This window comes from Hippocampus comes, unplaced genomic scaffold (assembly GCF_001891065.2).
Source record: "Hippocampus comes isolate QL1 unplaced genomic scaffold, H_comes_QL1_v1.1 scaffold381, whole genome shotgun sequence".
Classification (NCBI taxonomy): Eukaryota; Metazoa; Chordata; class Actinopteri; order Syngnathiformes; family Syngnathidae; genus Hippocampus; species Hippocampus comes.
In genome coordinates, this window is record NW_017805016.1 from 975931 (window position 1) to 1003700 (window position 27770).

At 44.1% G+C, this 27770-nt stretch overlaps 2 protein-coding genes across 2 annotated transcripts; both read left to right on the forward strand.

Moving 5' to 3' along the window:
• Positions 1–23: 23 nt before the first annotated feature.
• Positions 24–20631, forward strand: atg2a (autophagy related 2A). Its single transcript, XM_019863359.1, has 43 exons — positions 24–481; positions 1027–1189; positions 1518–1667; positions 1754–1856; positions 3093–3237; positions 4854–5048; positions 6032–6131; positions 6296–6460; positions 6623–6765; positions 6994–7072; positions 7438–7687; positions 8573–8714; positions 8911–9009; positions 9290–9445; positions 9522–9795; positions 9938–10010; positions 10423–10597; positions 10683–10825; positions 11158–11279; positions 11801–11973; positions 12055–12187; positions 12400–12584; positions 12671–12751; positions 13013–13119; positions 13312–13404; positions 13482–13552; positions 14095–14171; positions 14482–14652; positions 14721–14847; positions 14931–15163; positions 15441–15670; positions 16387–16522; positions 16838–17059; positions 17137–17238; positions 17673–17757; positions 17845–17998; positions 18090–18159; positions 18246–18328; positions 18510–18631; positions 18705–18859; positions 19156–19314; positions 19406–19678; positions 19738–20631. The coding sequence occupies exons 1-42, from the start codon at positions 311–313 to the stop codon at positions 19640–19642; spliced, it is 6054 nt and encodes a 2017-aa protein (XP_019718918.1). The 5' UTR covers positions 24–310; the 3' UTR covers positions 19643–19678; positions 19738–20631.
• A 648-nt stretch (positions 20632–21279) lies between these two features.
• On the forward strand, positions 21280–23797 carry trmt112 (tRNA methyltransferase activator subunit 11-2). The gene is made up of 4 exons (XM_019863363.1): positions 21280–21493; positions 22410–22511; positions 22592–22684; positions 23512–23797. The coding sequence occupies exons 1-4, from the start codon at positions 21419–21421 to the stop codon at positions 23611–23613; spliced, it is 372 nt and encodes a 123-aa protein (XP_019718922.1). The 5' UTR covers positions 21280–21418; the 3' UTR covers positions 23614–23797.
• The last annotated feature ends 3973 nt before the right edge of the window (positions 23798–27770 follow it).

Genomic DNA, 27770 nt, shown 5'->3' on the forward strand with positions numbered 1-27770 from the left:
CCAAACGCGTCGAAAACATGAGCCGACACGGCGACGGACCGGTGGCCTAACGAGCGAGTCGTAGTCACGGGGGAAGTCTCGTCGCGCACAAAGGATATTTTTTTTTCCTCCCCTCGAGTTTTTATGTCGAGCCTGGGAGAAGTGGAGTTACGGTTTACCCCTTCCTTAGCACCCAGCAGCTAGCTGTGGCTCATTCTTGCTTCTGCTCCCTCTCGCGTTCGCCTGTTATGCAGTTTCCCGAGGACTGCGGTCGTACTCGTTCTCCTGCGCCGCCTCTTCTCGCTCCCTCTCCCCCGCTCTCGCTGGGCCTATGTCTCGCTGGCTCTTCCCCTGGTCGGGCTCCATCAAGAAGCGGGCCTGTCGGTACCTCCTCCAGCACTACCTCGGCCACTTTTTGCAGGAGCGCCTGAGCTTGGACCAACTGGGCTTGGACCTGTACAATGGCAGCGGGGTCATCAAGGAGATCAACCTCGATGTGTGGGTGAGTTTCTCGGAAAGGTGGCCAGCCACCATCACGGTGTGTTTCGTGAGTGTGTGTGTGTGTTTTGTTTCACCCACTCTGACTTGACTGTTTCGCAACGCCTCCGCCACTGGTTCAACAACAACTATATCCACCGTCACGCTCTCTTCGAGGAAACGGACTTGTGGGAAATACTCATCACTCTTCTCTATCTTTCCGTCTACCTTGTCTATTTATATTGATTTCTACAGAATGTGGCAACGCGAAAGTCATAGAAGTCTGTCTATCTATCACTAATAACAATATCGATTTCTATACAAACTGGCAACACAAATGCTCTATAGGTGAGACTGGTGTATCTGCAAAGCGCTTTGTTGCTGCTCTAGCTGTTGTGCCTAGCATGGTTTGGTATAGCAGTAGTGTTTCTTTTTCCAAAAACAAACAAATTCACAAACTTCTAACCAAGCTATCCATAGCCATAGTCACTATTTGTTACGGGAATGATGAGTCAGCATGTCTTTACATTTGTGTGTATCACTGAATATGTCACATGTTTCTCATCTCAGGCAGTCAACGGGCTTCTGGAGAACCTTGGTGCTCCCCTGGAGATCGTGGACGGCTTTGTCAGCAGCATCACAGTGACCATTCCCTGGCAAGCTCTGCTCACCGACCACTGCACCTTGGAAGTGTCCGGTCTCCAGATAACATGCAGACCCAAGTACCGTATCGGTGAGTCGGCTTCAGTCCAAAATGACCAATGCATGTTTTTCCACAATTTAAAATAGCAACCAGCTGTATGAGTAACCCGTCTGTGGAATGCTTTTGTCACAATACCACAAGGATCAACAATGTGATGCCTGCGCAATGCAGCTCTTCTTGGCAGGTGTAACACCCTTGTCAGGGATGTGGGGTGTCTGTCTGTTTGTCTTGTATTATATGATATTATATTGTATTATATTATACTATATTATATTATGTTATATTCACTGATTTACTGTGTAGCACTTCTGATTGTGCAGTTGTACCTAATGTTGGATCATGGTGGCGTTGTACGCAGGTGGCAGCTGGGACTCGCAAAGCTGGTCATCCAGCATGACTTCCAGCATGCAGCTGGCCCAGGAGTGCCTGAAGGACCCCCCTGAGACATCCGAGGAGCCGCCAGCTCCACTCGAAGGACTGGAGATGTTTGCACAAACCATAGAGACGGGTGGGTTTCAAGTGTGGAAGCTTTAACTCCCGCCCCTGTCCTAACACACGTGACTGCTCATCTTTTTTGTTTGTGTGTCTATGCAGTCCTTCGTCGTATTAAAGTCACTCTCCTGGATACCATCGTACGCATTGAGCACCAGCCCCCGGACCTGGAAACAGGCATTGCCTTAGAGGTGCACATCAAACGGTAAACTGCTCTCATATGTTGTTTGATGGATTTCCTTCTTCCTTCTTAATCTCAAAATTATGAGAAGCTTATTTTTAAATATTTGTTAATTGGCATGTACAGGTTTACAAATGACATATTGGTTTTCTTTTGATACAATTTGGATGTTCATCATTGCGTTTCTTTACTCATTGGCTGAGATCACGTGGTTCTACTGCTTTATATAGAGAGTTGTGGTGTATCAAGGGGCAGCTGAAGAAATGAGAATATTGTGCTAGAATATTATTTTAGAAGTTCAGTTTGAATAAGTGTGTATTAATCAGATTCGCCAAACACACAGTGGAATATGTTGTTGTTTCATTTTGTTTAATTATGCCAATTACAACTTTTGGGTAACAAACCCCCCAAATTCACCATCTCACAAAATTTCAACAATGCGTGAGAAGCGATCAAAATTATTTTTAATATCTAAATCAGGAAGGAATTTGCATTCTGAAAAGTATATTTCTGTGTTGAAGGAATGTGAACCCAAAAATTTTAAATGTAACCATCAGTTCAGAAGATGAAAGTTTCCCTGACAGATTTTTCTTTTTTTTTCTTTCTTAGTTGTTTTTGTTGCTGCGACTATCTTGTATTATTGTCTGCGGGAACAAAAGTGCATCCGTGTTATGTCATTTGAAGTCACACATGCTTTTTGAATGTCGCGGCCGCTGTCCGTTGTTGCTCAGTGAAGGGAAACGTTAAACACAATCGGAATGTGGCACAAAAATTCAAATGAGGAATCGTCAAAGAAACAAGGCTGCTGCACCCTCAACAAGTTTATCTTTCCTTTTTTTATGCGTTGCGTACATTTATGGCTGCCGCTTGTTGTTTGCTCGGTCACTCCACGTGTGTGGTAAAACATTTAACAGTCCAACCTGAGAGAGTATTTGTGAGGCGAGACAGTGTTCAAAGGTGGAATGTTGCCACAGTGTATGGCTTAACTATGGCTTTTGACTGATAAATAAATACACTATTACCCTCACTGATTCCACACTCTGTTAGTCTAACATTCTTGTGTTTGAACTGACAATGTCTTATTGTGTGTCTTGAATAACTAAAATGCTATGCTAGTGAATATATTTGAACAAGCCCTTCTTGGACTCTCTTGAGTGTTTTTTTTTTGTAGTTCTGGCATGTTAACAAAGTCCTTAGGGCTCCCTGGATGAATACAGAATCAGTCACGAGAGAGCTATGGTTTTCTTGGATCTTTTCCAGGTTGGAGTACTTTGACGAGGCGGTGCGCGACCCATCCAACCAGACTGCCGTGCCTGTCGACATCCACCAGCCGCCCGCCTTCCTGCACAAGATCCTCCAGCTCAGCGCTGTTCAGCTCCTCTATGACAGCATGGGCACGGAGCAGGTAACAGAGATCGTCCTTGCTCCAGACTTCAGTGTGCAGTGGTCTTGAGATTCTAGGTTACCAATAGCACCCATTCAATAAATTTGCCGGGCAGCGTAAGAATGGGTGGTCACACGGCACAAGAAGGCGCGCTTAGTCACCGCCATGATTACTGGTTTTCATTGTATCGCTTTTTATTGATGATCGAGAAGTTAGGACTGGGTGGAAGCCCTGAGGCGACATTGGAAAAAAAGGGAGAAGAAGAGGCTTGTGTTAGTGGCGTATTAGGCGGCTCTTACTTGACTCTTCTTCTGGAGGTTGGAGCGCAGCTTAACTAATCAAAAAAAGTTATCGCTGAAACCAAAAAGTTAATTTCTGTTAAAACTTGAAGTGCGAAAGGCGAAGCCACTGAAAAATTTAGATTTTTTTATGAATGTAGATTTTTGAGGGGCGAAAATAATTTTCCATACGATTAAAAAAAAAAAGAGATTTGCACCTTCTGTCATTCAGATTTCTATTGTGTTTTTCATAAAAATATTTACAAGTGTAATTATGATTTTACCACTACGTTCATGTAGCAAGGTTTACAGACCAGCAATACATTCCATTGCCGTTGGAACAGAACGTAGAATTGGACTGCGCGTCCAGTGCATTATATTTGCTTTAAAACTACATAAAGTGTTGCACAAGCTAATTCTTGATATATTTTTTATTCGACAATTGTTTTTAAAAATTGTTAGAAATTCTTGCGGAACTCTAGCATTGGAAACAACCATTCACTGAATGCTGTGTCGTCCGATCCTCCAGCTCAGCGCTGTTCAGCTCCTCTATGACAGCATGGGCACGGAGCAGGTAACAGAGATCGTCCTTGCTCCAGACTTCAGTGTGCAGTGGTCTTGAGATTCTAGGTTACCAATAGCACCCATTCAATAAATTTGCCGGGCAGCGTAAGAATGGGTGGTCACACGGCACAAGAAGGCGCGCTTAGTCACCGCCATGATTACTGGTTTTCATTGTATCGCTTTTTATTGATGATCGAGAAGTTAGGACTGGGTGGAAGCCCTGAGGCGACATTGGAAAAAAAGGGAGAAGAAGAGGCTTGTGTTAGTGGCGTATTAGGCGGCTCTTACTTGACTCTTCTTCTGGAGGTTGGAGCGCAGCTTAACTAATCAAAAAAAGTTATCGCTGAAACCAAAAAGTTAATTTCTGTTAAAACTTGAAGTGCGAAAGGCGAAGCCACTGAAAAATTTAGATTTTTTTATGAATGTAGATTTTTGAGGGGCGAAAATAATTTTCCATACGATTAAAAAAAAAAAGAGATTTGCACCTTCTGTCATTCAGATTTCTATTGTGTTTTTCATAAAAATATTTACAAGTGTAATTATGATTTTACCACTACGTTCATGTAGCAAGGTTTACAGACCAGCAATACATTCCATTGCCGTTGGAACAGAACGTAGAATTGGACTGCGCGTCCAGTGCATTATATTTGCTTTAAAACTACATAAAGTGTTGCACAAGCTAATTCTTGATATATTTTTTATTCGACAATTGTTTTTAAAAATTGTTAGAAATTCTTGCGGAACTCTAGCATTGGAAACAACCATTCACTGAATGCTGTGTCGTCCCACCACCAGGAGGTGCCTGAGGAGAAAAAGTCAGCCACTGCCAGCGAGGCAGAGGAGGAGGAAAGTGATGACGAAGAGCAGGTGGAAGACAAGGGGAAGCCCCTGAAGGTTCCCTCGTCACAGCCCCTTCTCATCGGTAGCTGCTCCGGTTTCATTGAGACCACAGTCAAGCTAAAGCAGAACGATATGCTGCCCGGACCAAAGGTGCGCACAACGCACACATATTACATTTTTACAGTCATACGTTCATTTCCATCCCAGTTTAATCTACAAACTGGACACACCACACCATTACCACTTCCCTTACAGTTTCAGTGGCTCAACCAATGGTGCAAACTCAGTTCTACTATAGTTTGAAGCATACATTGACACAAATACATTCACCACTGACGCGATGCTGCAGGCGACACAAGGACCACTCCATTCAGGAAGTCTAAACCTGGGCATAGCTTATGAGCCCCCTTAAATAAAGGTTTCTCGCAAGAGACGATTTTTATTTGTGTCACAGATCTCTATTCAATAACATGTTCTATTATGACATATAGGTGGTTTGATTTTTATATTTTTTTTATACCATACCTACATCACGTAACTTACGACCTCCGGTTTTGGACATTTGTGATACTGATTTGGTCGCCGTCTGCGTGTCTAATTTTGCTCACCGTGGTAGAGGGAGTTTGAATGCTCAGACGCATGGAAAATTAGAGGGATCATTGCTTCCCAACCTTTACTGGGCTTAGGCACATACATATCTTACATTGAAGAAATCTCAAAGTACACCACGAGTCAAAAATGAGCCACTGATAACTGGAGTAAGCTAATTTTTGTCATTTTAAGTTTAGTGAAGAAATCAACAGAGGCGTATCTTTCAAAATGAATGTTTAAGTTCCAATTTTGAACAAAGGGGGCAGTGTACAGTTGTATTCAGTACTTTTCCTGAATCATTAATGCAGTGGAGACACAGTCCTGCCGTGCAAAATGGCAAAAATGGAGGTAGCCCACTGTAGGTTTCAGTGACTCAAATGTCACAAAAACTACAGACACTGAAATAATGATGATCATGTCTCAATTTATTCACAATGACTCATATTGGATAATTTACTCCAGTGGTTGGGAATCACTGCTGTAGGCTAATACATGATGTCGTTTGCCTCCGCACATTAACTTGTGTCGTGTCTGGTGGCCAGTTTGAATTGGATGGGAAGGTGGGCTGCGTCCACATGCTGTTGTCCCCGGCTCAGATCACACATCTGACAGACCTGCTGGCAGCTCTTTGCATAGAAACAGGTACGGGGAGATTTTTTCTTTCTTTTTTTTATAAAAAATATTTCTTCTTTGTTTTAAGTGACACATGATCGACGTGGTTGTGTTTACGCTGACAACAAATGCAACAACCTGCATGTGCATATGCCCAGATTGCACGCATTTCATCTGCCTCACTTTCCCTCTAGAGTCCGAGACCAAACTTGGTGGCACGCGCAGCCGCCCGCTAGACTCGGATGACCTGCGTATGATCGAAGAAGACCTCAGTAAGCAGTTGGGCACCAGTCCCAGAGGCAGGGACTGGGATGCCGAGTGCGACCTGGAGCCTTATGTCACCACTCTGGAAAACGGAGGTACGGGACAGCAAATGCTCACATACTGTGTACTCACATCTTGAATAAAAGGCAGAGGTGGCAGTAAGCCATGTGCAAATTATTGCTAAGTCGAACTGATAAGTTTCCTACTGCAGAATAGCATTGCGGCTTCGTCATGTCTTGAGTTTTGTGTCTTTGCAGAAATGTTCTATTCCATGGGCCCCACGGGGATGAGCAGCAGTGTGACGTCGGTGCGCTCGGGCAGTGAGCTGTCAGACAGCGATATGGACTCTTCCACGCACAGTCTGGCCAGTCTCACTCAGCCTGGCTCACTGGCCACACAGGTACATTTCATGTGGGGGGTTGGGTGCCAAAATGCGACACCACAAAGGTACTGATGGGTCTCATACACCGGATATCCACTTGCTCGAAAAACAGCAAAGCAGTGGGCTCGTTTATGGTGTTCACATCGTAGTGTAACTGTTGACAGAGACAAGACTTAAGCTCAACATTTTGATTCAGAAATTGGAAAATTGTTCTGATATAAAAGCCAGTTGTTTTTCTCATCCTAGGGGCTCATGAGCTGTCCCAGACGTTACCCAGTAGCGGGTTGTCTCTCCAGTCTACCACAGGCCAGTCATCGAATCAGAGGTAATGTTATCTGCACTGACCACCAGAGGTGGCAAAAGTACTCCCGCTTTGTACTGAAGTAGAAGTACAGATACTTAAAAAAAGACCTTGGAAAAAGCAAAATTGCCGATTGGATGTGGTTTTGTCATCCGTGGAGGTAAAAAAATACAACTGAATACAGAGACTGTGAGGAGTAGAAAGTGCAGAAATCTAGTTTAAAATGTATGTGGAATAAAAGTAAATAGTTGTTACAAAAATAAATACTCAGAGTATGTTACCAAAGAACAGCAACATTTGTACTTGTTTTTTCCCTTCTCAATGGGTGCGACGTGTTCCATTTTTTTCCACCTTAACATCATGTCCCCACTGTCCAAACCCCTGTGTAGGTCGCTCTCAAAGTGGCAACGCGGAGCAGCTGAAGCCCAATGTCTTGCTGCGTCTGACTCTGGGCGGCCTCACCCTAACCATGCTGCAGGAGGACCCGCCCTCCAAGCCGGAAGGCGTCTCCTCATTGTCTCAGATGTCCCAGGTGTTCTTCCAAGAACTCGCCTCTTTTAAGGACAGCATGTTCGGTGAGAGAGACTTCCACCACCTGAGAGGCGGGTTTGCCAAGGCTTGCCCTCACTCGCACCTCAGGTAGGAAAACATGAACGCATCCATAATGCACTTCCACCCGTGATCACACAGTTCACCTACCACTGCCCTGAATATTTTGTGGGATAATTCTACTTAGAGTATATAACGGCTTATGGCAATTGCTTTTTTATTGTTTATTTTTTTTAAAATACACTTTTTTGCATTCATATAAATATGAATAGGACAGTGACTATTCGAGGGGAGTAGGAAACGAGCCACTCCGTGAATAGCAAAAATCTGCACTGGAGATTAAAAAACAAATAAATAAATAAAAATGCTAATAAACATTCACTTTGCGATTTCCACCCAAAAGAGTCGTGTGTGTGTGTGTGTGTGTGTGTGTGTGTGTGTGTGTGTGTGTGTGTGTGTGTGTGTGTGTGTGTGTGTGTGTGTGTGTGTGTTTAAAATGTATATATTCGAATTTAACGTGTATGAAGCATTTGAGAGGATTCAAACTATATAAATCAGTGGTCCCCAACCTCTGGGCCACGGCCTGGTACCGGGCTGCGGCCCGTTTCGGAACAAGCCACACAGAGCCAAACCTGCAAGCTGTGAGCAAATTTTCTCCACCAGACGTGACGTGCGAAATGTGCATGGCTAGCGAGTCGGAGTCTTCCGTCAATCAGTGAAAGAAGAACCACACAGAAAGTAATAGTGGCAATTTAAGTAATAACTGGCAATTTAATAGCAATGGAAAAACATTGCCTCTATGCGAAGAAGATGTACTTGATATAAATAATAGTTTTTAAAAAAATTTTTTTTTAGTGTCTTTGTATGTTTTTGTTTTTCACTTATTACGGATGGGTTTGGAACGTATCTCCCGTTATGAACACTGTCGAAGCATCTCGGCATTTACCGTGGTCTGAACTGTCTGTCTCCCTTCAGAGTGACGGGGGCAGCGGTGCAGTTTTCCTGTGAGATGCGCAGCGGGAGACGCCACAGTCGAGCGGTGACCTCCGACGTCTCCTTCAGCAGACTAGAAATGCTGGAGTGCCTCTGGGAGAACAGCAAGCCTCAGTACAGCGAGGTAAAAGAATATTCAATAACAACACTACACTGGGCCAAAGTGTTCATTTCGCAGGTATGTCAGACAGCAAGTTCCGTTTAGTGGAAAAAGTCGAGTCGATGCTGCAGCAATAAAGTAGTAATATTGTCAGAATCAAGTCCTAAATTTATGGCAAGAATGAAGCTGAAATAAACATTTTGGTACACTTCTTTTGTAGTTGCTCCAGTTCCAGAAAGCCAACACGTTCACAGTGGGAGTTGCCGCCAGACCGTGTGCCCAGCTGCACTACAGCCTCACCGAGAAGCACCTGAGGAAGGTATTCAGACACCGCACGATGACAATGATTTTCAACCATATTATCATGATGTATCTTCGTTCACATATCTATGCCAGCGACGCATAGTGACAGGCTGAACAATTAAATACTCCTCCTCCTGATAGCAGTAGTTACGATTACCCTGTGTACCTACCTGTTGCCGTTCATACAGCAGAATATAGGTTTGGTGTTCAGCTAAACAGGCCCATATTTCATACTGGCTAAGCACATTTACAATATAGGAAATGTTACAGCATGGTTTCCTTGTAAATGATCGCAGGGTAAACAGCGGGTGGTTCGACGTGACAGCGTGGTGCGCGTGGAGTTGGAAGATCTCAGCACCGAGTTGGACCTGGACATCCTCAGTCGACTGAGGAACCTGAACAACGCCTTCAGCTGTTGTCCCGCAGAGCCAGCTGGACCCGACAACCTCCAGGTGGGATCAGACTCGCGTTGATTCCGTCTGTGCGATCAAAATCCTTGTTTCACTTCATTTTGTTGTCTTCTTTCAGACGCAGAGCAGTGAGCTGTACTCCTCCTTCTCCCTCCTCGCCCCGCACGCTGTCCTCCGACTTCGCATCCCCATTCCGGACCTGCGCCCCCCCTCTGAGCGTCAGCCCGTGAGCCAGAGGGCGGTGAGGGAGGAGACGCTGGTGTTGGAGCTGACCGAGCTGGAGCTCAGGCACCAGGAAGCGCCGGACCTCCAGAGCGGGCAGCCCAACCAGGCTCAGCTCTCAGCCCCCTGCCTCACCCAGCTGCTGGAAGCCTCCTTTACTGACCTGCATGGTGAGAGCACGCTTGACCTTGTAGATTTATTTCATCAGTTGCTTAAGTTCCGCTGCACTCACTGGCCACAACATGAGGTACTTTACACCTACCCATACGCCAGCTTATTTTATTTTTATTATACTTATTTATTTTTTTTCAGGGTCATATGAGGGCTGGGAGGGAGGCTCCTTCCCCTGCATCAGAGTGAAAAAGAGCCATGACTCTCTGCCCAGGTGAGTGGTCATCATCATCGCTTTACAGAGTGAATAATGTTTTACACTAGGGGTTGGTTATTACAAACATTTGCCACATATTGTGCTGTTTGGTAAAAAGGATGCGCGGCATCCACTGTGCTCTCACCTGTTAGATAAGCCCTCCACAGTCCCAGAACGGAGGTAGGTTTCACTCTTTGACCAAGTTGTGCACGTATCAGTTGTACACCGAGCAAGAGGATATTTGTCACTGATGTGTACATTTGGCGTATATTGATTATTGCAAAGCAAACGTGGACTCGACTTTCATCACATTACTGCCGAAGCCGTCCAACCCCTTAGTCACACAGAAAACCCCATTTCACAGTTTTCCAGTCATTCTTGTTGATCAAATCATTTTATTGATTCTCCACTTGAAATGCCCATGTGCTAGGCTATCAGTACGAGTGCGGGGAGGTGAGACGCAAGGACCGGCGACGGGTCTGGGCAGCTTGAACCTGGGCCTCGCCCGAGATCTGGGGGCTGCCTTCTTTGAAAGCCACTGTGAACTCAATGACAAAACCAGCTCCCCGTTCTCCTCTAATCGCACCATGTTTGAGACGGAGGAGGTGCGTCAACCCTCAGTGAACTTACCTGTAAAACATTCCCATCTGACACAATCCCTGACTGGCTCCTTCGCTACGGATTCTGTAGATGGTGATCCCCGCCGATCCCGAGGAGATGAGTCAGTTTCAGGCCCAGTGTGTGGCTCAGTCTCAGTGTGCTGTGGATATTTGTTTTCCATTGGCCTACATCCTTCTACCCAGCAAGCAAGCTTTCCAAAGCATCTACAACAGGTAGTGGGGTCGTATCCATCGTCTGCTAAAACACAACTTGATGATCTGAAACATTTTAAGTCTAATACATATGCAAAGAGAATTTTTACATCACTTTATGTTTTATCATAATCCCACGCAGGGGCAATTATGTATGTAATAATCATGATGAGGCGATTATACATTGACATGGTTTTCACAGTCTTAACAGCCCCTCGAGGAAAACTATAACAGCAATGTAGCCTATGACAAAAATTTGTTTCTGCGCTAAAACATTGCATTCCAGGTCATTGACTTTTTTTTCCGTGTTGTTCTTGCTACCATCATTAGTAAAACTGACCCCCTTTGTGCAGGATCAATAATGACCTGTTGATGTGGGAGCCGCCTCCCCCTGCCCCCTCCTCAGCCCACAGCCCCACGCACAGTCACCAACACCACGACGAGTTCCAACTCTGCAAGTCGGCTTTTCGACTCGGTGAGATATATTGGGTATAAACAGTCGAACCTTGTTTCAACGTACCCCGTTTGCAATGTTTTCACCCCTCTAACGTTCCCATTTCAAAGTCCCAAAGCTAACAGCCGCCGCGACCTTACTTATGAACAAAATGTACACCACAGGTAACATTTGCTGACTGAATGTTTTCAGATCTGAAGTAGGAACGCTACTGTTATTTGTTTCATGCCTCATAAAATCATTTTTTTCTTCAAACTGTATACACGTATTTGTAATTGACATGTTTCTACCGTTCTTACATGTTCATGTTTTTACACCTATAAATGTTCATACTGTATTATACATCGTAGTTGGCGGCCATTTTATTGGGAATGGTTACATCGAACTACCTTTATACAGATTCGTTATGTCCCTCGAGGTGTTTGTAACGAGGTTCGACTGTACTATATTTGAGAATATATCACAGTGAAATATGCATTGCTCGACTATAACATTAGGTACAAATATGTGCATTTTCCTGTTTCCTACTCCCGGTGTTAAAGACTCTGACTCGGAGGAGGATGAGCCTCAGTTCTACTTGGCCAATGAACCATCAGGAAAGACAAAGTCGGCGCTGCAGCCCAACCCCAACCCTAACCCCAACCACAACCTCAGCCTCCTCTCCCTCACAGTCGTCATTGGGAAAGGCCGTCTTCAAGCCAGGACAGACAAGAAGGTAAGTCGGGTGGCAGAAAAGTTTTATCACAGGAAACAAAGTACTTCACTAAACGTCGCTACATTGCTGAAATCAACACAGGAGGACCAGAGTCATGGAGAAATTGTGCTTGACTTGCAAGGAGGGAAGATGTTCAGTGTAGCACAGCACCAGAATGACCCAAATCTCAGTTTTTTGTGTCTGGAGAGTCAACGAGTGGAGCTGTACCATAAAGGTATGCGCACATTTTCTCACGGGGTGAGATTTTTTTTTCCCCCAAAGATTCCCTGATTATTTTAACATTAATCCAACATAATGACCATGCGCACGCCTAAATGCTACAGGCACTGTGCAGTAAAAAGTTCTCAGCAACTTACCCACAACCCTAATGAAGTGTTATTCAAAGTGGCATGAAGACAAATTCCACTTGCCTTTTTTTTTTTGTAGCTGTAGTCAAAGACACGGCTATTCCGCCACGGATAGAAATGCCCAACTTCGCTTCTCCAAAGGACTTGGACCCAACCATCTACCCCACCGAGGTGGGAGTCAGCAGTGTAAGCGGCAGGGAGGCGGATCCACAGATGTTGTCCACAGCCATTAAAATCACTCTGGACCCACAGAGGAAGGTCAAGGTGCGTCCTCTTGGCACACGATAACTATCATCACCCATTTATCAGGAGTGCTGAAATCAAATGAGCGTTGCTTTGTCTCCTGTTAGGAATTCCTTGTCGCCCTTCGACTTCAAGGCGCCACCATGCGGCATTACGTGACGCAGACCAATCACAGCTGGCACGAGCAGGTAACCCTTGTTGAAGTGGACCATTAAAACCATGGTCATGTATAAAGTAATTTCTGGCTATAACCACTTCACCTGTTGCTGTCCGGCTATATCCTGAAGTTTTCGCTCGATAACTTTCAATGTTATTATAACGTGTGGAAGGGCTATCTTAAACCTTTCAGGGACAGCGGTTACTACAGTGGACAGCTTATCAGGATATCCGTTTAAAGAGGATGTGAAAATGTTTAGCTCGGAATGACATTTTTTTTTTTGGTGTTCCAGTTGGTTGATTTTCTGGATGTCATCGACGACCCGATTCTTGGATACACCCCACCCGCTGTTATCACTGTCCTCCATACACACCTGGCTACATGTGCAGTTGACTACAGGTAAACACTGTAACTTTTTTACTGGGCTAAAATCCTGATGCGTGTTTGGAATGTATCCCCACCATGAACGGGTGTTCACTGTATTGGATTTGTACACTTGGACGTGCAGTTTAAATCCCGTCTTAAACCAATCGCAATCTCCTGTTCAAGTCTTTTAACACGGCTGCCATGTTGTTGCCCTTGGTCTGCCAGGCCGCTGTATATGCCGCTGCGAATGTTGCTCACAGCAGAGTCCTTCTCTTTGTCCAGTAATATCATTGTAGACACAGCCACCTTCCACCTCAGGTAAACCATAGCCTCTGTTGGCTGGATTTCTCATCACAGTCCAAACTTGTGAAGTTTTCATTTCTCATCTCATTTAGATTCATCCTGGATGACTCCGCCCTCTACCTCTCTGACAAATGTGATAGCAAAGTTGTGGACCTGAGGAGAGGTGCGTCACATAATGCACACACATAGTGCAGCTTCAAAGTATTCGCAGAGCTCTTTACTTTTTTTTTTTTCATGTTGTCATGTTACAGCCTCATTCCAAGATGGAATAAAAAAAAAACAACTCTAAAAATTCAACATGCAACCCTTCATAGTGACAACATTGAAAAGGTTTTTAGTATTTGTTGCAAATGTGTTAAAAAAAATCACATGTAATTTACAAAAAATCTTGGAAGGTTTTTGGCAGTTTTCTATTTGCAAAAATTGCCCCCCCCCAAAAAAAAACCCCAACCTCTGTTATCTTGTCATTACAGGAGTTGTGCGAATAATTTTAAGGAAAAAAATAATTTCATCAATTTTGGAAAAGACTGTCACAATGTGAAAAAAGGAGGAACAGGGAAGACTTTCTGGATGCACTGTATACCCAACGGCCACAGCGTTGCGTACAGTTGCACCGTGCAATGGAATCAAATACAAGACGTGGACTAAAAATTCTGCACTTAAGGACACTTGACATTGAAGCCAAAATTTTTTTGTGTCACACAGACTATATTTGTGTTCTGGACATTGACCTGCTGGAGCTCGCTATCACAACGTGGAAAGGCAGTAACACAGGCAAACTGGTGAGCACCTCTCAAATGAAGGCATATTTTGTTTCAAAAACACACACACACACACACACACACACACACACACACACACACACACACACACACACATAGTCATCTAACTGCAAATTAGATCACATATTGAATAGCCTATTAGCAGTAGGTTTGCAAAATAGTTTACAGTAAATCATGTATCATTTAAAAACCTGAAAATGGAGACCAAGATAAAGCATGATAAACCAATGACACAGACTGCTTCATCTTTGGACCAATGACAGTCGATGAAGATGCCACTCCCCACTCCCTAACATCCACTCTTTTCCAGGCCCAGCCTCTGTTTGAGCTCCGCTGCTCCAACAACGTCGTTCATGTCCACGCTTGTGCCGATTCGTGCGCCGCCCTGGTTAACATGCTGCAGTACCTCGTCTCACAGGGCGACCTTCATCCGCCGCCTCGACACACCTCACCCACGGAAATAGCCGGCCAGAAGCTACCGGTAAGGCTTGGTTGTTTAGCTGACAGCAGAAGATGTGAAGTAAACCTACTTGATGTTATTTTGTCTAGCTCTCTGAGAGCCCCGCATCTGTGCTACCCTGCCCTGCTGCTGAAACCGCTGAGATCAACCAGTGTGATCTGACTGATGCCTTAATAGACACCGACAAGAGCCACCAGGAAGAGAGGATAGATCCAGGTTCTGCAGAGACATTTTATGAAATCACTGTTTAGCATACAGATGCTGATGGACCCCCCCGGCATTGTGTGTGTTTCACGCAGGCTCCCCCTCCATGCCAAGAGGCTCTCCCGTCTCGGTCTACCTGTTCCCCGGCGAGGGCTCCAGGCATGACCTTTCCGTGCTGGAGGAGGAGGAGCACTCCGAGGTCGACGACGGTCAGTTCGCCATAGCAACCGAAGCGCAGGCTGACATGATGATAGAAGAAGAAAGTTCAGAGGGCTCCACTGACAACGATGACTTCTGCATCCTGGAGGCTCCTGGCATGGGCATTGCTGTGAGTCTTGAGGAAATTATATGTCTACAATTTGAATATGAACTCATTTTAGAACTGTACTACTATCTTTTGCCACATTTCCACCAACCACTACAGTTCGTAGTTATACTTAATTTTGATAATTGCTTTGTCAAAAGTTACCAAATTATGCCCTTTTGGCAAACTTCAAGAATCTAAATCAAGGCAAGTTTTTTTGCATAGCACCATTCATACACATGGCAAATCTGTAGTGGTTTATAGAGGCAAAACAGCGAAGTCATTGATGTCACCCCTGCAGCCCAGGGACGGAGAGCCCGTGGTCACTGTGTTGGTCGAGGGTCCCATCCACGTGAAGGACAGCCACTTCTCCCGGCCGCGAGGAAGCTCCGACCTGCTCCGTGCTCCGAGCCGCTTCCCTGTGCCTCAAAGCCGAGTGGTGCTGCGGGAGATCTCCGTGGTGTGGCATCTCTACGGTGGCAAGGACTTTGATGTTAAGCCCTCATCTATCCACAGCCAGCATGGAAACAGGTAAGATAGGTAGGTAGGTAATGTGGAAATTTCTTTTTGTCCAGGAGAGACAAATAGAAATAATGTATCAAAAGAAAGCAAGACTTTATACATTCGTATGCGAGCTGCTATGGCCACAACGGATGTCCACACTGATGCACATGTCATTCATCAGGCTAAACCCGATCTTTTAAAGGCACACATTCAAAGTCACAGATACTTCAATGTAGACTGTGAGGCTGATGACCCAAAGTGGACAATAATACATCTTTATTTTTATCGCGCAACTATTCCTTGTTGCTTGAAGCGGTTGTAGACAAAAGAGGAGAGAACCAAACCACGCACCAGTGGTTCAGAGAGGTCATGATTTCAGTATGAATGATGTCACACGTCTGCTACAAGCTAAGAAACAAGAATCTGTTGTGTCCATTGACGAATACAGAGATTGATGCAATTCTCATTTAGATCCGCTTCAATTGCAAGCGCCGACACTCAGTTCCAAATATGAATCAGCACTACGCACCGACACTCCCGTCTCAAAATCATTGTAGCCGATTTATCAATGGGATAATTTATAGAATATTATATTCTAAAAATATTAAGTAGCTGTAGACTTATTTAAAATAAATGTAAACATAATTTGAACAACACCAAAAATGAACACACACACACACCGATGATCTTGGATCTTTCTATTTATCATTAGATTAATTTCATTACCCTTCTTCTACCACCAGAGGTCGTTCCGTCCCATCTGGTGCCCGAAGCTCGCCATCTCGCTCCGCCGGTTCCTCTCGTCCTCAGAACTCTTGGAGATGGGCTGGAGGCAGCGGCCGTCAGCACGGCCTCCTCATGGAGATACAACTTACCAAGGTGTGTATTGCACATCCAAATGTTTTTGGATCATTATAGACATTCGTTTGAGATACCTTTAAATGTCAATAAGGAAGATGATAAAGAATGCAAGTTTATCATGCCAAAAAGCGACACCGTTCATATTTTTTGCTCTCAAGTGGTGCAATTGAAATCTGTGCCAGCGTAATGTCAGAATCAATCACTGTACCAGGAAACAAAAAAAAAAAATCCAATATAGACATCAAATCGCAATGAGCCACTTGTACGGATGTACATGTGAAATCCAGCCAAAGTAACCTGACATCCATCATCGGTATGGTTTCCTGTCCTAAGGTGTCTTTCCAGCACGAGTCCTACCCGGTGGCGGTGGCGGGACAGGACGGTGAGGCCTCGGCGTTCATCGGGGTCGGTCCGGGAGGGGAGCAACCCATTTCCAGGCAGGTTTTCATCGTCCAGGAGCTGGAGGTCCGCGATCGCCTGGCCTCCTCGCAAATCAACAAGTTCCTGTACCTCTACACGAGCGAGAGCATGCCCCGAAGAGCCCATTCCAACATGGTGAGTTGCATTACCTCTCAAAAGTCTTCATCTCCAATATGGCATCTAAATATATATATTTTTTTGCTTTGGATTAGTTGACAGTAAAGGCCCTGCAAGTATGTCCTGAGTCCGGTCTTGGTGGTCCGGAGTGTTGCCTTCGAGTCAGCTTGCTGCCACTTAGACTTAACATTGACCAGGTACCGCTTCAGGCAAACTAGTTTCTGTACGAACACTTTTATCCACCTTTAACTCTGGGGAAAAATGGCAATTTGACTTTAAGAAACAATGTCTCAAGGGTTGTAATCTGATTTCTGTTTTTCATTAGCCTTTTATTGTTGCATTTTGGTGGCTTTCAGATACCAAAAATGACCCACTATATAAACACATGAATACACATTTAACAGCTTTATCTATTCATCTATTTATTTTTGACGGACATATTTTTTTTAATGAAATCTTACCAACTCAATAGTTTCTATTGTCTTGGCAGATAATTTTGCCTCGATTCATTGTTTTGTTGAGAATAGTTTTTGCAGTCTGTGTCTTATTGCGGGTTGTGTATGTTTTTATTGTGGTTCCACCTTTAATTTTGGCAGATCTTAGCTTTTTGCTTTGTCCATCTGCTGTCCAGGATGCATTGTTCTTCTTGAAGGACTTTTTCAGCAATCTAGCCTGTTCTGTGAACCCCTACATGCCTGTGGACCCTGCATCTGAAGGTACACTCCATCTATCGAGTGCAAATATGTTTGCCACAGTCTGGACTATATGAAGGTGTCTTATGTGTGCGCTATTTGTCCCTGTAGTGAAAGCGGACGCCTCCCAGAAAGCGTCAGAAGAAGCGGAGGCAGGAGGCGCTCTTGGACTGGATCTCACAGCTTCCGTAGAAACTACTCACAGCGAGCAGAGCTCTTCCTCAGCTGGCTCTACCTCCTCCTCCGAGCAGCCAATCTACTTCCGGTATTAACAAGCACTTCTTCGATCCATATATAAATTTAACCCGGAGGGCCGATATCATCGTAATGCTGCTTCTCGCTTGTGTGTCGATCAGTGAGTTTCGTTTCACCTCTGAAGTGCCTATCTGGCTGGACTATCACGGCAAGCACGTGGTCATCAAACAGGTTTTTTACACACAGTTTCAACTTTTTACGCTGACCACCCCAAGTATTGAAATAATTCTCACAGTAATCATTTTCTGCTTTCACAGGGAACCTTTGCAGGGATTCTAATTGGTTTGGCTCAGTTGAATTGTTCTGAGCTGAAGCTGAAGCGACTCTGCTGTCGACACGGGTACATTTTAACTGTTAATTTTAAACAAATTATAAAGTGGTTATTTTGTTCAGAGATAAATGTATGCAGTTTTTTTCTGAGATTTTTTTTTTTTTTTGGCAAGAACAAATGCATTGTGATCAGAATGTAAATATTCGCGTACGGCTTCCATAACTCCATACGCTTGCCCCCATTCACCCAGCCTGCTAGGTGTCGATAAAGTGATCCAGTATGCCGTCACTGAATGGCTGACCGACATCAGGAAGAATCAGCTGCCGGGCATTCTGGGAGGCGTCGGCCCCATGCACTCTGTTGTCCAGCTGTGTGAGTGCACATTTCAAATGATGTACATGTCATCTGACAGTTTATTCATTGCTGATGTTTTGTTTTTCTTCAGTCCACGGGGTGAGAGATCTCTTCTGGCTCCCCATCGAACAGTACAGAAAAGACGGGCGGATTATCCGAGGTCTGCAGAGAGGGGCCGCCTCCTTTGGCACGTCCACGGCGTCGGCGGCACTAGAGCTTAGCAACAGGCTGGTGCAGGCCATTCAGGTATCTGAGCACCACGCACTTCTGGCTACATCGGGACTGGTTGCCAGCCAATCACAAGGCTTCCAATACAGGACCTCTTGACTGCAAGGCAGATGCGCTCACCACTACAACACATGCTGTCTATATTGTAGTTTGTCACAAGGCAAATTAACCCCACTGTGTCCTTTATGTGTACGAGTATAACCATGTCCATTCGCGAACCACATATCACGATCTCACATATGTTTCCACTCTGCCTCTGGGATCAATAAAGTTAAATCCTTTGAAGTCAGCTGCGGTGTGCTCCAATTTCGCAGGCCACCGCCGAGACGGTGTACGACATCCTGTCTCCTACGCCTCCCTTGAACCGCTACGCCATCACCGAGGGCCGGGCCTCTTCCAGTCGGCCGCGCCGTGCCGCCCAGCCCGCCGACCTCCGAGAGGGCGTCGCGAAGGCGTACGACACAGTCAGAGAGGTGAGGAGGGCGTTGTAGTATCCTTGCACGTTTTGGTTAAAAATATTTAAAAATACTCCATTAGTAAAAATCTGTTTTTTTCCCTCTCCAGGGAGTGATTGACACAGCTCAAACCCTTTGCGATGTAGCGTCCCGCGGGCACGAACAGAAAGGTCTTCCTGGCGCAGTGGGCGGCGTCCTGCGGCAGATCCCGCCCACTGTGGTACGCCCGCTCATTGTGGCCTCGGAAGCCACCTCCAATCTGCTCGGCGGCATGCGCAACCAAATCAAACCGGATGCAAGGAAGGAGGACTTCTTAAAGTGGCGCACAGAGGACTGCCAAGAATGATGGCTTTTTGTGTGTGTGTGTGTGTGTGTGTGTGTGTGTGTGTGTGTGTGTGTGTGTGTGTGTGTGTGTGTGTGTGTGTGTGTGTGTGTGTGCGTGCGTGTGCGTGTGAAATGAGGGAGTGAGAGCAGGGTTCAAATGTTATTTTTTATTTTTTTGCATTCATGACTGTGGACTAACAAGCGTTAGTGTGTGATCAAGTGCAAAAAAAAAAAAAAACCCGCGATGACTAACACCTACTGTGACGCCTATTGTGTGTGTGGGTGTGTGTGGGGGTTGTATCATTGGTTGACGACGTATGCAGCAGGAACTCTGTGAGTTTCACCTCCCCTCAGTATTACGCTCATGGTCACATTCTCCTCACTGTTTGGTTTAGGGTGCAAACATATCACCATCATGGTCCTCTCCTTTGTATTCTAGTTCAGTGGCATTTCAGGCAGTCGCCCAGTTTCAAGCACACAGGGAAGAGAAATGGCAGACAAAACTCAAGAGAACCCGACACACTATATGTCGCCTTTACATTTGCTTTCTTTCTGTTTTCTTTTTTTTTTTTTTGCTTTAACATCGTGTGCCATAAAGTGAGCAGTATATCCCTTTTTTATTTGATCCAAGCTTGTGCTGCCTTGCTTAATTATGTTCCCTTGCAAACTGAAAAGCTCATCTTTAATTTGCCTGACTGAATAGAAACACTTGAAGCCTGTAAAGCTCGTTCTAAACTTCACAGAAATCATGCCGTACTACCATTTGACTTGCTCGGTTGTGTCATGATGTCATCCTGTGGTTTTTCCACTTTCCTCACACTTCATCACACTTTCATTTTTCGTACAGATTTGGAGACAACAAGGGTTGGTTAGGATCATTGTCTACACTTCCCTGTTTTTGTAGTTGTTCCTACTTCTTTTTTTCATTTGTTTGTTATATTCATTCATTTTTAAACTAAGCAATGATGGGATGTGAATGTAGTAACCACTGAGGATATGGTGTTTGTGGTTCAAAAAAAAGTTTTACATTTTTATCTTTTTGTTATGATGTACCTATGAGTGTGGATGTGCGTGAATGGTAGAGAAAGCGTGACAGAAGGCGTGTGCTTGTGTGCGTGCCTGATGCATGTTTGTGAGGGTGGTTGGTTTGTAATGAGGGTATGATTGTAATTGCTATTTGCGATACATCAATAGTATGAATGACCTGTATAGTACAAAACTGAGTATATAAAAAATAAAAACAACTTGTATAAAAAATATATTAAATTTTGTCAAATCAGCATCTTGAAATGCTACACGAGTGAGGTGAATGGATTTTCTCGGCAAAGTTGAAGTGCTCACGAACAAATTTAGACAGATTTGTGGATAATATTTAAGAGAAATAGGCCTTTTGTGTGCTGGATGTTTGAGATCAGCTCAAGAAAAACGGTAGTTGAAAAGTGTTTGCTTTTATATTTTTGTTCAGTGTATAAAATGTAGCCTCGAAATGTGAAATATTTGTTGTCTTTGTTTGAATCGAATTAATTGACGTTTTTTACGAGTTTGTCACCTGCATTGATGTGTTGGGTGATATTCCCATTTGTGTAATGTATTTTAGAATGTAATTATCGTTCCGTTTACAATTTTCTTATTTACACGGAACGTTCTTAAACAGGCCAACGTTTCCGGGAAACGTTTAAGCGGCCCAACTTCCGGTCCACATGCTATCCTGGGGCTCTTCCGACGTACAAGATCTATCCAACGTTTAGTTGACAAAAAATATATATAAAAAAAATTATCTTTATTTGTTTTGCTTAACATGAAGCTTCTTACGCATAACATGCTGACTTCTCATGTCAAGGGCGTCACCAACGGATACCCGCTGCTCATCAAGGTAAAAAACAAAACAAAACAATAACGTGAACCGAAAGCGGAGCTAACCGCGTTAGACGCCACTTGTCCTTTAACGGACGGATTCTGAGCTTTGCGATAGTGTGAGCACGTCTGCCTCTCAGTTAAGAGGTTCTAGATTCGAATCGCTGCTCCGACCTCCCTTTCCAACATTCCAAAACATGCACCTCCACTTCATTGAAGAATCTAAATTACCCTATGCGTTAACGTTCATGCTGCTATTGGCTGCAGCTTAACTCTGAGCCGAATGAGGACAGGTGCTTGTAAAAGGAAAACAAACAAACGGAATGATGGGTTTTATTTAATTTGCGGACATTTGGAAGCGTCGTCAGATGACGACTTGTTGCATTTGGAGACTCACAGGAACCACAGGTGGAGGCGTCAGGGATTGTTTTTTTGACATATTCTTGTGGTTGACTTGTCCAACTTGGTCGACTTTATTCCCCCGCCCTATTAACATTAAACAAAGAGAATTGCACATTGTGTATGTAACCAAACAATGTCACTTTTCTTTACCAAAGACTACTAGGTTGACGTTAACACAATAGGAAATGCCATAGACAGGCTAGCAGTATTGCAATACTGTTGTAATAAACCTTTCAAAAACATACAGTATATTGGAACACAAATGGTAGTTATACATGCAGAGCATACATTGTTTATCGGCATGTATTTATCCTCTGCAAAAAAAAAAGACTAATATTCCAGCAGTGTGCAACAGTTGTATACATCGGTAATTTAGATAAACCTTCTGCCATCTAGCGGAACAGCATTTAATTATTCTGACAGCAGCACAGGTGTCGGGAATCACAACCCACTATATGTACGTATATAAGCCATTACAATGTCACTTTTCCATTAATATGTCCCCTTTAAGTGCTCATCATTTCCATTGGCAGGCAACGGAGGTGAAGGTGAACGAGGTGGACTTTAATGCTCAATTTGTCAGCCGCATGATCCCCAAGCTGGAGTGGAGCGCTCTCCTCCAAGCTGCGGACGAGGTGAAGACGAGTCAGAAATTGGACACAGGGTATGAAAACAATACTGTACACATAATTTGGGCTAATGTTTGCTTCCGTAGTTGGGTCAGCGACAAGACTTGCCTAGTGAACTGGTGGCTGACTTTGAGAACAATGAGGAGTTCCTCAAGAAGGTGCACAGAGTTCTCTTGGAGGTGTGTACTCTCTTGTCTATTGTCTATGATTGCTTCAAAACCCTGTATTTTTTATGGCGTGAAATGGAAGCGCTTAATTGTATATTGATTTGGATTATTTCTCACCATAGTAGATGTGGCAAAGTGAAGCAGTGTGTGAAAATAGCTTTTTTTTGCTTCACTTTGAAAGCCAGATGTTTTTGGATTTAGACTGAACAATTGTGCAGTGTTGCCTTGATTTATTAGGCTCATTCGTTCTTTGACCACCCTTAAATTGTTTTTCCCCAATTAAATTGTGGTGCGCGCACCTTGGCCGCAAAGGCACATTGTACTACAGGTATACAGACACAAATGAAGAGTTTCACAACTCACTCAGAAAGTCTTTTATTTGAGGGATGCACACTCATACTTAAAATAATTCGTAAACATAGATGCAAAAATCTAAATAAGCACCGAATGAATTTATATACGTTTCTGACGTTTGTATCAGTGTTGACAGTTGCAGACGTTTGTAACATTGTTACTGTGATAATTTAGTATGGAAATATACGGTTTATGGGAGTAAACGTTTGTAATGATTTGTCCAAAAAATACATATATTGTTTCTGTTTCCCAAATATGTTAGTGTGAATGCCAGGCATTTGCTGTTTACATTTTAGTTTGTTGCCGTTTAAAGTTTAGTCGACTGGCTTGCTTGGTTTATTGGCAGATCGGCCACATCCAACATGGCGGCTACACTGACGTATCGAGTCAACTTCCATGTCCTTTCCTATTGATGCTGTTGATTTCTTATTGAGGTGTGGCGACCTCTGGTGGCGACTCTGCGATTCACACGTGTGTGTCCACAGGTGGAGGTGATGGAAGGCTGTTTGCAGTGTCCTGAGTCGGGGCGACAGTTCCCCATATCCAAAGGGATCCCCAACATGCTGCTCAATGAAGAGGAGTTGTAGACACCGAAAAAGGAGGTTGGACTGTGGGTTGAGTTTACGCCAAGAGATGATCGGATAATTCGTTTTTACTTTTTGCCAGCAAAATGGCCCCTAAATGGAGATTGAAACACATGTTTTATCTGTATTTATTTTTGTACCCTTTTTTTCCCTCTTTTCAATAAACCCTACTAAGATTCCCTTGACAGCCAGAAGTGGAGTTAGGTTTTTGTGGCCAATGAGGATTGACTTTATTATAGATGTGGGTGAATGTTGACATGCACGCGTGTGCATGTCTAACAGACAGTGAGTGAATGTCTGTGCGTGTGTTTGTGTATGTGTGTGAGCTAGTGAATGTAGGTGTGTGTGTGTGTCAGAGATTTACTTGAGGAAAATTAAGACAGTTACCGGGAGTGGGTGACAGAGTGTGAATGTATGTGTCAAGCAGTGACTTGAGAGAATGTCGACGAGTGAATGACTCTATTCGTGTGGGTGTGCCTGTGAGAATAAATGTGTGTGGCCGAGTGTATGTGAGTAAGTAATTTTGAGTGTTACTGAGGGCATTGAGTTTGTGAGAGAGTGTGTTTGAGTGGCAAAGTGCGAGTGCCTGTGAATCTGAGTTTGAGTGAGTGAGTGCGACTGTGAGTGAACGTAACAGAGAGTTTGAATGTATGGCCGATTGTGAGCCTGTGAAAGAGTTCATGTATAACGATGTCAGTGAGTGAGTGAAGGTGATAGTGCATATGATTATGAAATTGTTCCACAGAGTTTGTGTGTGACAAAGTGTGTGAGTGTGACTGTTAAGAGTGAATGTACGTGAGTCGCAAAATGAGTAAATGCCTGTGAATTTGAGAGCTCATGTGTGACTGAATAAATGTGACAGTATTTAACAGTGTGACCTCGTGCAGAGTGCCCTAGAGAGTTTGTGTGTGACCAAGTGAGTGCATGTGTGCTCATGAGTGAGTGTGAACTGAGTGTGTGTGACTGAGTGCGTTCACATCTGTGTCTTTGTGAGAGTGTGTGTGAAAGAGTTCAGCATGAGTGGGCATCTGTGTGACCTTGAGAGAGAGAAAGAAAGAGTGGATGGATGAGTCTGATAGTGTAAGTGACTGTGACTATGTAAGAGTCCATGTGAGTGTGACAAAGTATGTGAAAATGAGTGACTTTGTCTGTGAGAGTATGTGTGCGCATGTGAAAGTGAATGCGACTAAGTTGAGAGTACGTGATAGTGTGTGTAAATGAGTGAGCGTGTGGTGACTGTGTGTGTGATTGTAGAGAGCACAGAGGTCCAGATGATGTGGCAGCGGCCTGTCTATATTTGGCTTGGCGGGGGAAAAAAATGCAGCAGACAGGCTGGAAGTTGTTTTTCACCATTCTCCCTTTTTTTTTCCTTTTTCATTTTTAAGCAAAAGCAGGACACCATACCTAAACATCCCACGCCACCCCACCTGCTTTGGTTTCTTTTGAGCACAACTACTATGCCAAGTTGTCTACAACTTTAGCGAGGCAAGTCGAAACAGACGTGTGAAATGACATTCGTTTAAAAAAAATAAAAAACAAACAACAAAAAAAAAGGAAAGTGGGAGTGGGTGCGTGTGCCGCGACTCAAACCCCGGAGGCAGGCCGTGTCCTACCTTTCTTTCCTTCTACTTAAAGCAATTACAGGCCTGTGCCCACAACTATAATGACAGTATGATGCGATGGCAGCAGGGTACCAATAAAAGCCACCCATGACAGATTAACAGTGCTGTGCAAGTTCTGAACTGTAATTAACAACGAGATGGCTGGAAGATAAAGTGGCCTCCTGAGTGATGTCAAATGCAAAGATACGTTTTGAGCTGCTGCTTTGAAGCAGCTGCAATCAACTAATGCTGTTTAATTCCACAGTTTTTATTTAGTTCAGCATTTTTTTTTTGGGGGGGGGGGGTAATGAGAATGACTTTTCTTGTCTGCAATGTAGTCATAATATAGTCTGGACCGTCGACCAGCCAAGTGCTGTCAATACTGTACACACAATCCTACGGAGAAAAAGAAATCTTTGCATTCCCTAGCAAAAAACAAACAAACAAACAAACAAAAAAAAGTTTCCTCACAAAGATTTGCATTCCCTCGCAACTTTTTTTTTTTTGCAAGTGGAACATATTTATTTTTAATTTATTTTATTTCTTTGATTGTACCGTATTTTTTACAATGTATGTTTGTTATACACCCATCTTTAATTTTTAAAGAAACACATTGAAGTTCTTTGTTATTGTCATGTGGTCAACTATGGAAAAATCCGGTGTTCATTGTAGTATTTTGTGTAGGTCAACTGCACTAATATTAGCTGCTAATTGTTCTGCTGGTTGGCACGGATATCCCTTTCATCATTTTTAATGATTATAATTAAACAACATACGTTATATCTTCATTTGAACTAATTGTCTACTATACTAATTATTTGAAATAATATATTTTTTAACAGTTGATTAAAACTTGGCTTTAATTAAGCTATCACATCCGTATGCTAACCTGGCGGCTAGTTAGCTTCTTTTTCCGCTTTTCAGAAAAGTTGAGGATTGTGTTATTTGTACAATTTTGTATGGCACAAATGTGAAAGGCTTCTCTATTAATCTTATTTTTTATAGAATTGCGTGTATGTGTTTTTTTTTTAATGATTATAATCTGACTAAAAAAGCTAAGCTAAGCCATCAGTTTTGCCCTCTTATTCACTTGCGAATGAAACTCACTGCTAACTGTCAACTTCGGTCTCCATTTACCGGCCACTTGAGGATTGTTGTTATTTTTAGAATAAACTCAATGTGTCCCTAACTGTATGTGTTTGTGCGCCCACTTTGGTGAGAGTGAAATGGCTCTTATCCACAAGTCACACTCCCTTCCCCTTTCGGTAGCAGCCCGCCTCCCAACTTCCCACACACATCGGCCGCTACACCCAGGCCAGCCCCGCCTCCCGCTCTTCTTACTCGTCGGCTGCGTGGCTCAGTCGGCGCGGCTCGTGATGGAGCTCCATCCCGCAGCAGGTCTGCACGCACACCAGCGGACCCCGCTTGATCTGCGCTAAAAGCGGCCCCTCCGCCACAAGGACTTCTTTCATTCATCTTTCAACTTCTGCTTTTTTTCTTACTCTCCATGTTTGTTCGAGGGGGGCACTACGACCATTGGTTTTACAACATAAAACAGCACGTTTCCCTGGTTGTTTAGCGACGTTTTGTTTATCTGTAGCGAGCATAATAAGAGCTTTTGTGATCGTTTTTCGGAGGGGGAGTAATAAGAGCCTTTTGGAGAGTAACAAGATTTTCTTGGAGCGTAATACGAGCTTTTTGGGTCGTTAAACACACCGCTGGTAGGTTCATCGAGTCAGCTATGTGGCCCCTTTGGCCCCACCGACGTGCTTGTCTGAGGTGAGGGGACATAAAGACGTGAGCTGCCAGGTGAGGTGAGCTTATCATGGGCTGAGTTCTTTTTATTCCCCGAAGGCTGGGCACTGAGGACTGCACACATATTTTTTTTTTGATTATCTACGTTCTATTATCTCAATTTTAAGTGTTCGATTGATCATTTCCAGGGAGTTCGTGCTAGCCTAGATTAACTTGCTCGAGGCAAGTTGTAAATTTTCTTGTGTGTGTGTGTGCGTGTTGTTTTTTTAAACACTGGAGTTTCGTCATAAGTCGTTCAACAGCTATTACTTTTTTTTCAATGACAGCTGTCACTTTTTTTGCGGTTTCATGATTAAGTAACCGTGTGTAATTGTCGCTTTGTGATTTGTCGTTGAGTCTAGCCTATTTTTTTAAATGTGCTTTGGGGGAGAAGTATTTGTTTATCGTGGTGGCTTTAACTCTGACGCACGCGTTCACGACCAGGGTTTAGTATTGCCTTTTCGTTGCAGTCTCCCTTCCCTTTTGGAGTTTTTTTTTTTCACCCCACAGTCTCACTGCCCCCTCGGCCGTTCAGGGACTCTCTCTCCCCCAGCCTCTCTTCGGACAATGTGGCTGTCTCGTTTGGCTCTGCTGCTCCTTCTCCGGCTGTCCGTCGCGCTGGTCAAGGGCATCAACACTTGTGCCTTCATCAATTTGGACGAGCAGAAGTCGCGGCGCATCGAGGCGGTGCGCGGGCAGATTCTCAGCAAGCTGCGCATCCAGAGCCCGCCGGAAGACGACGGAGCGGCGCGGGACAACGCGGCG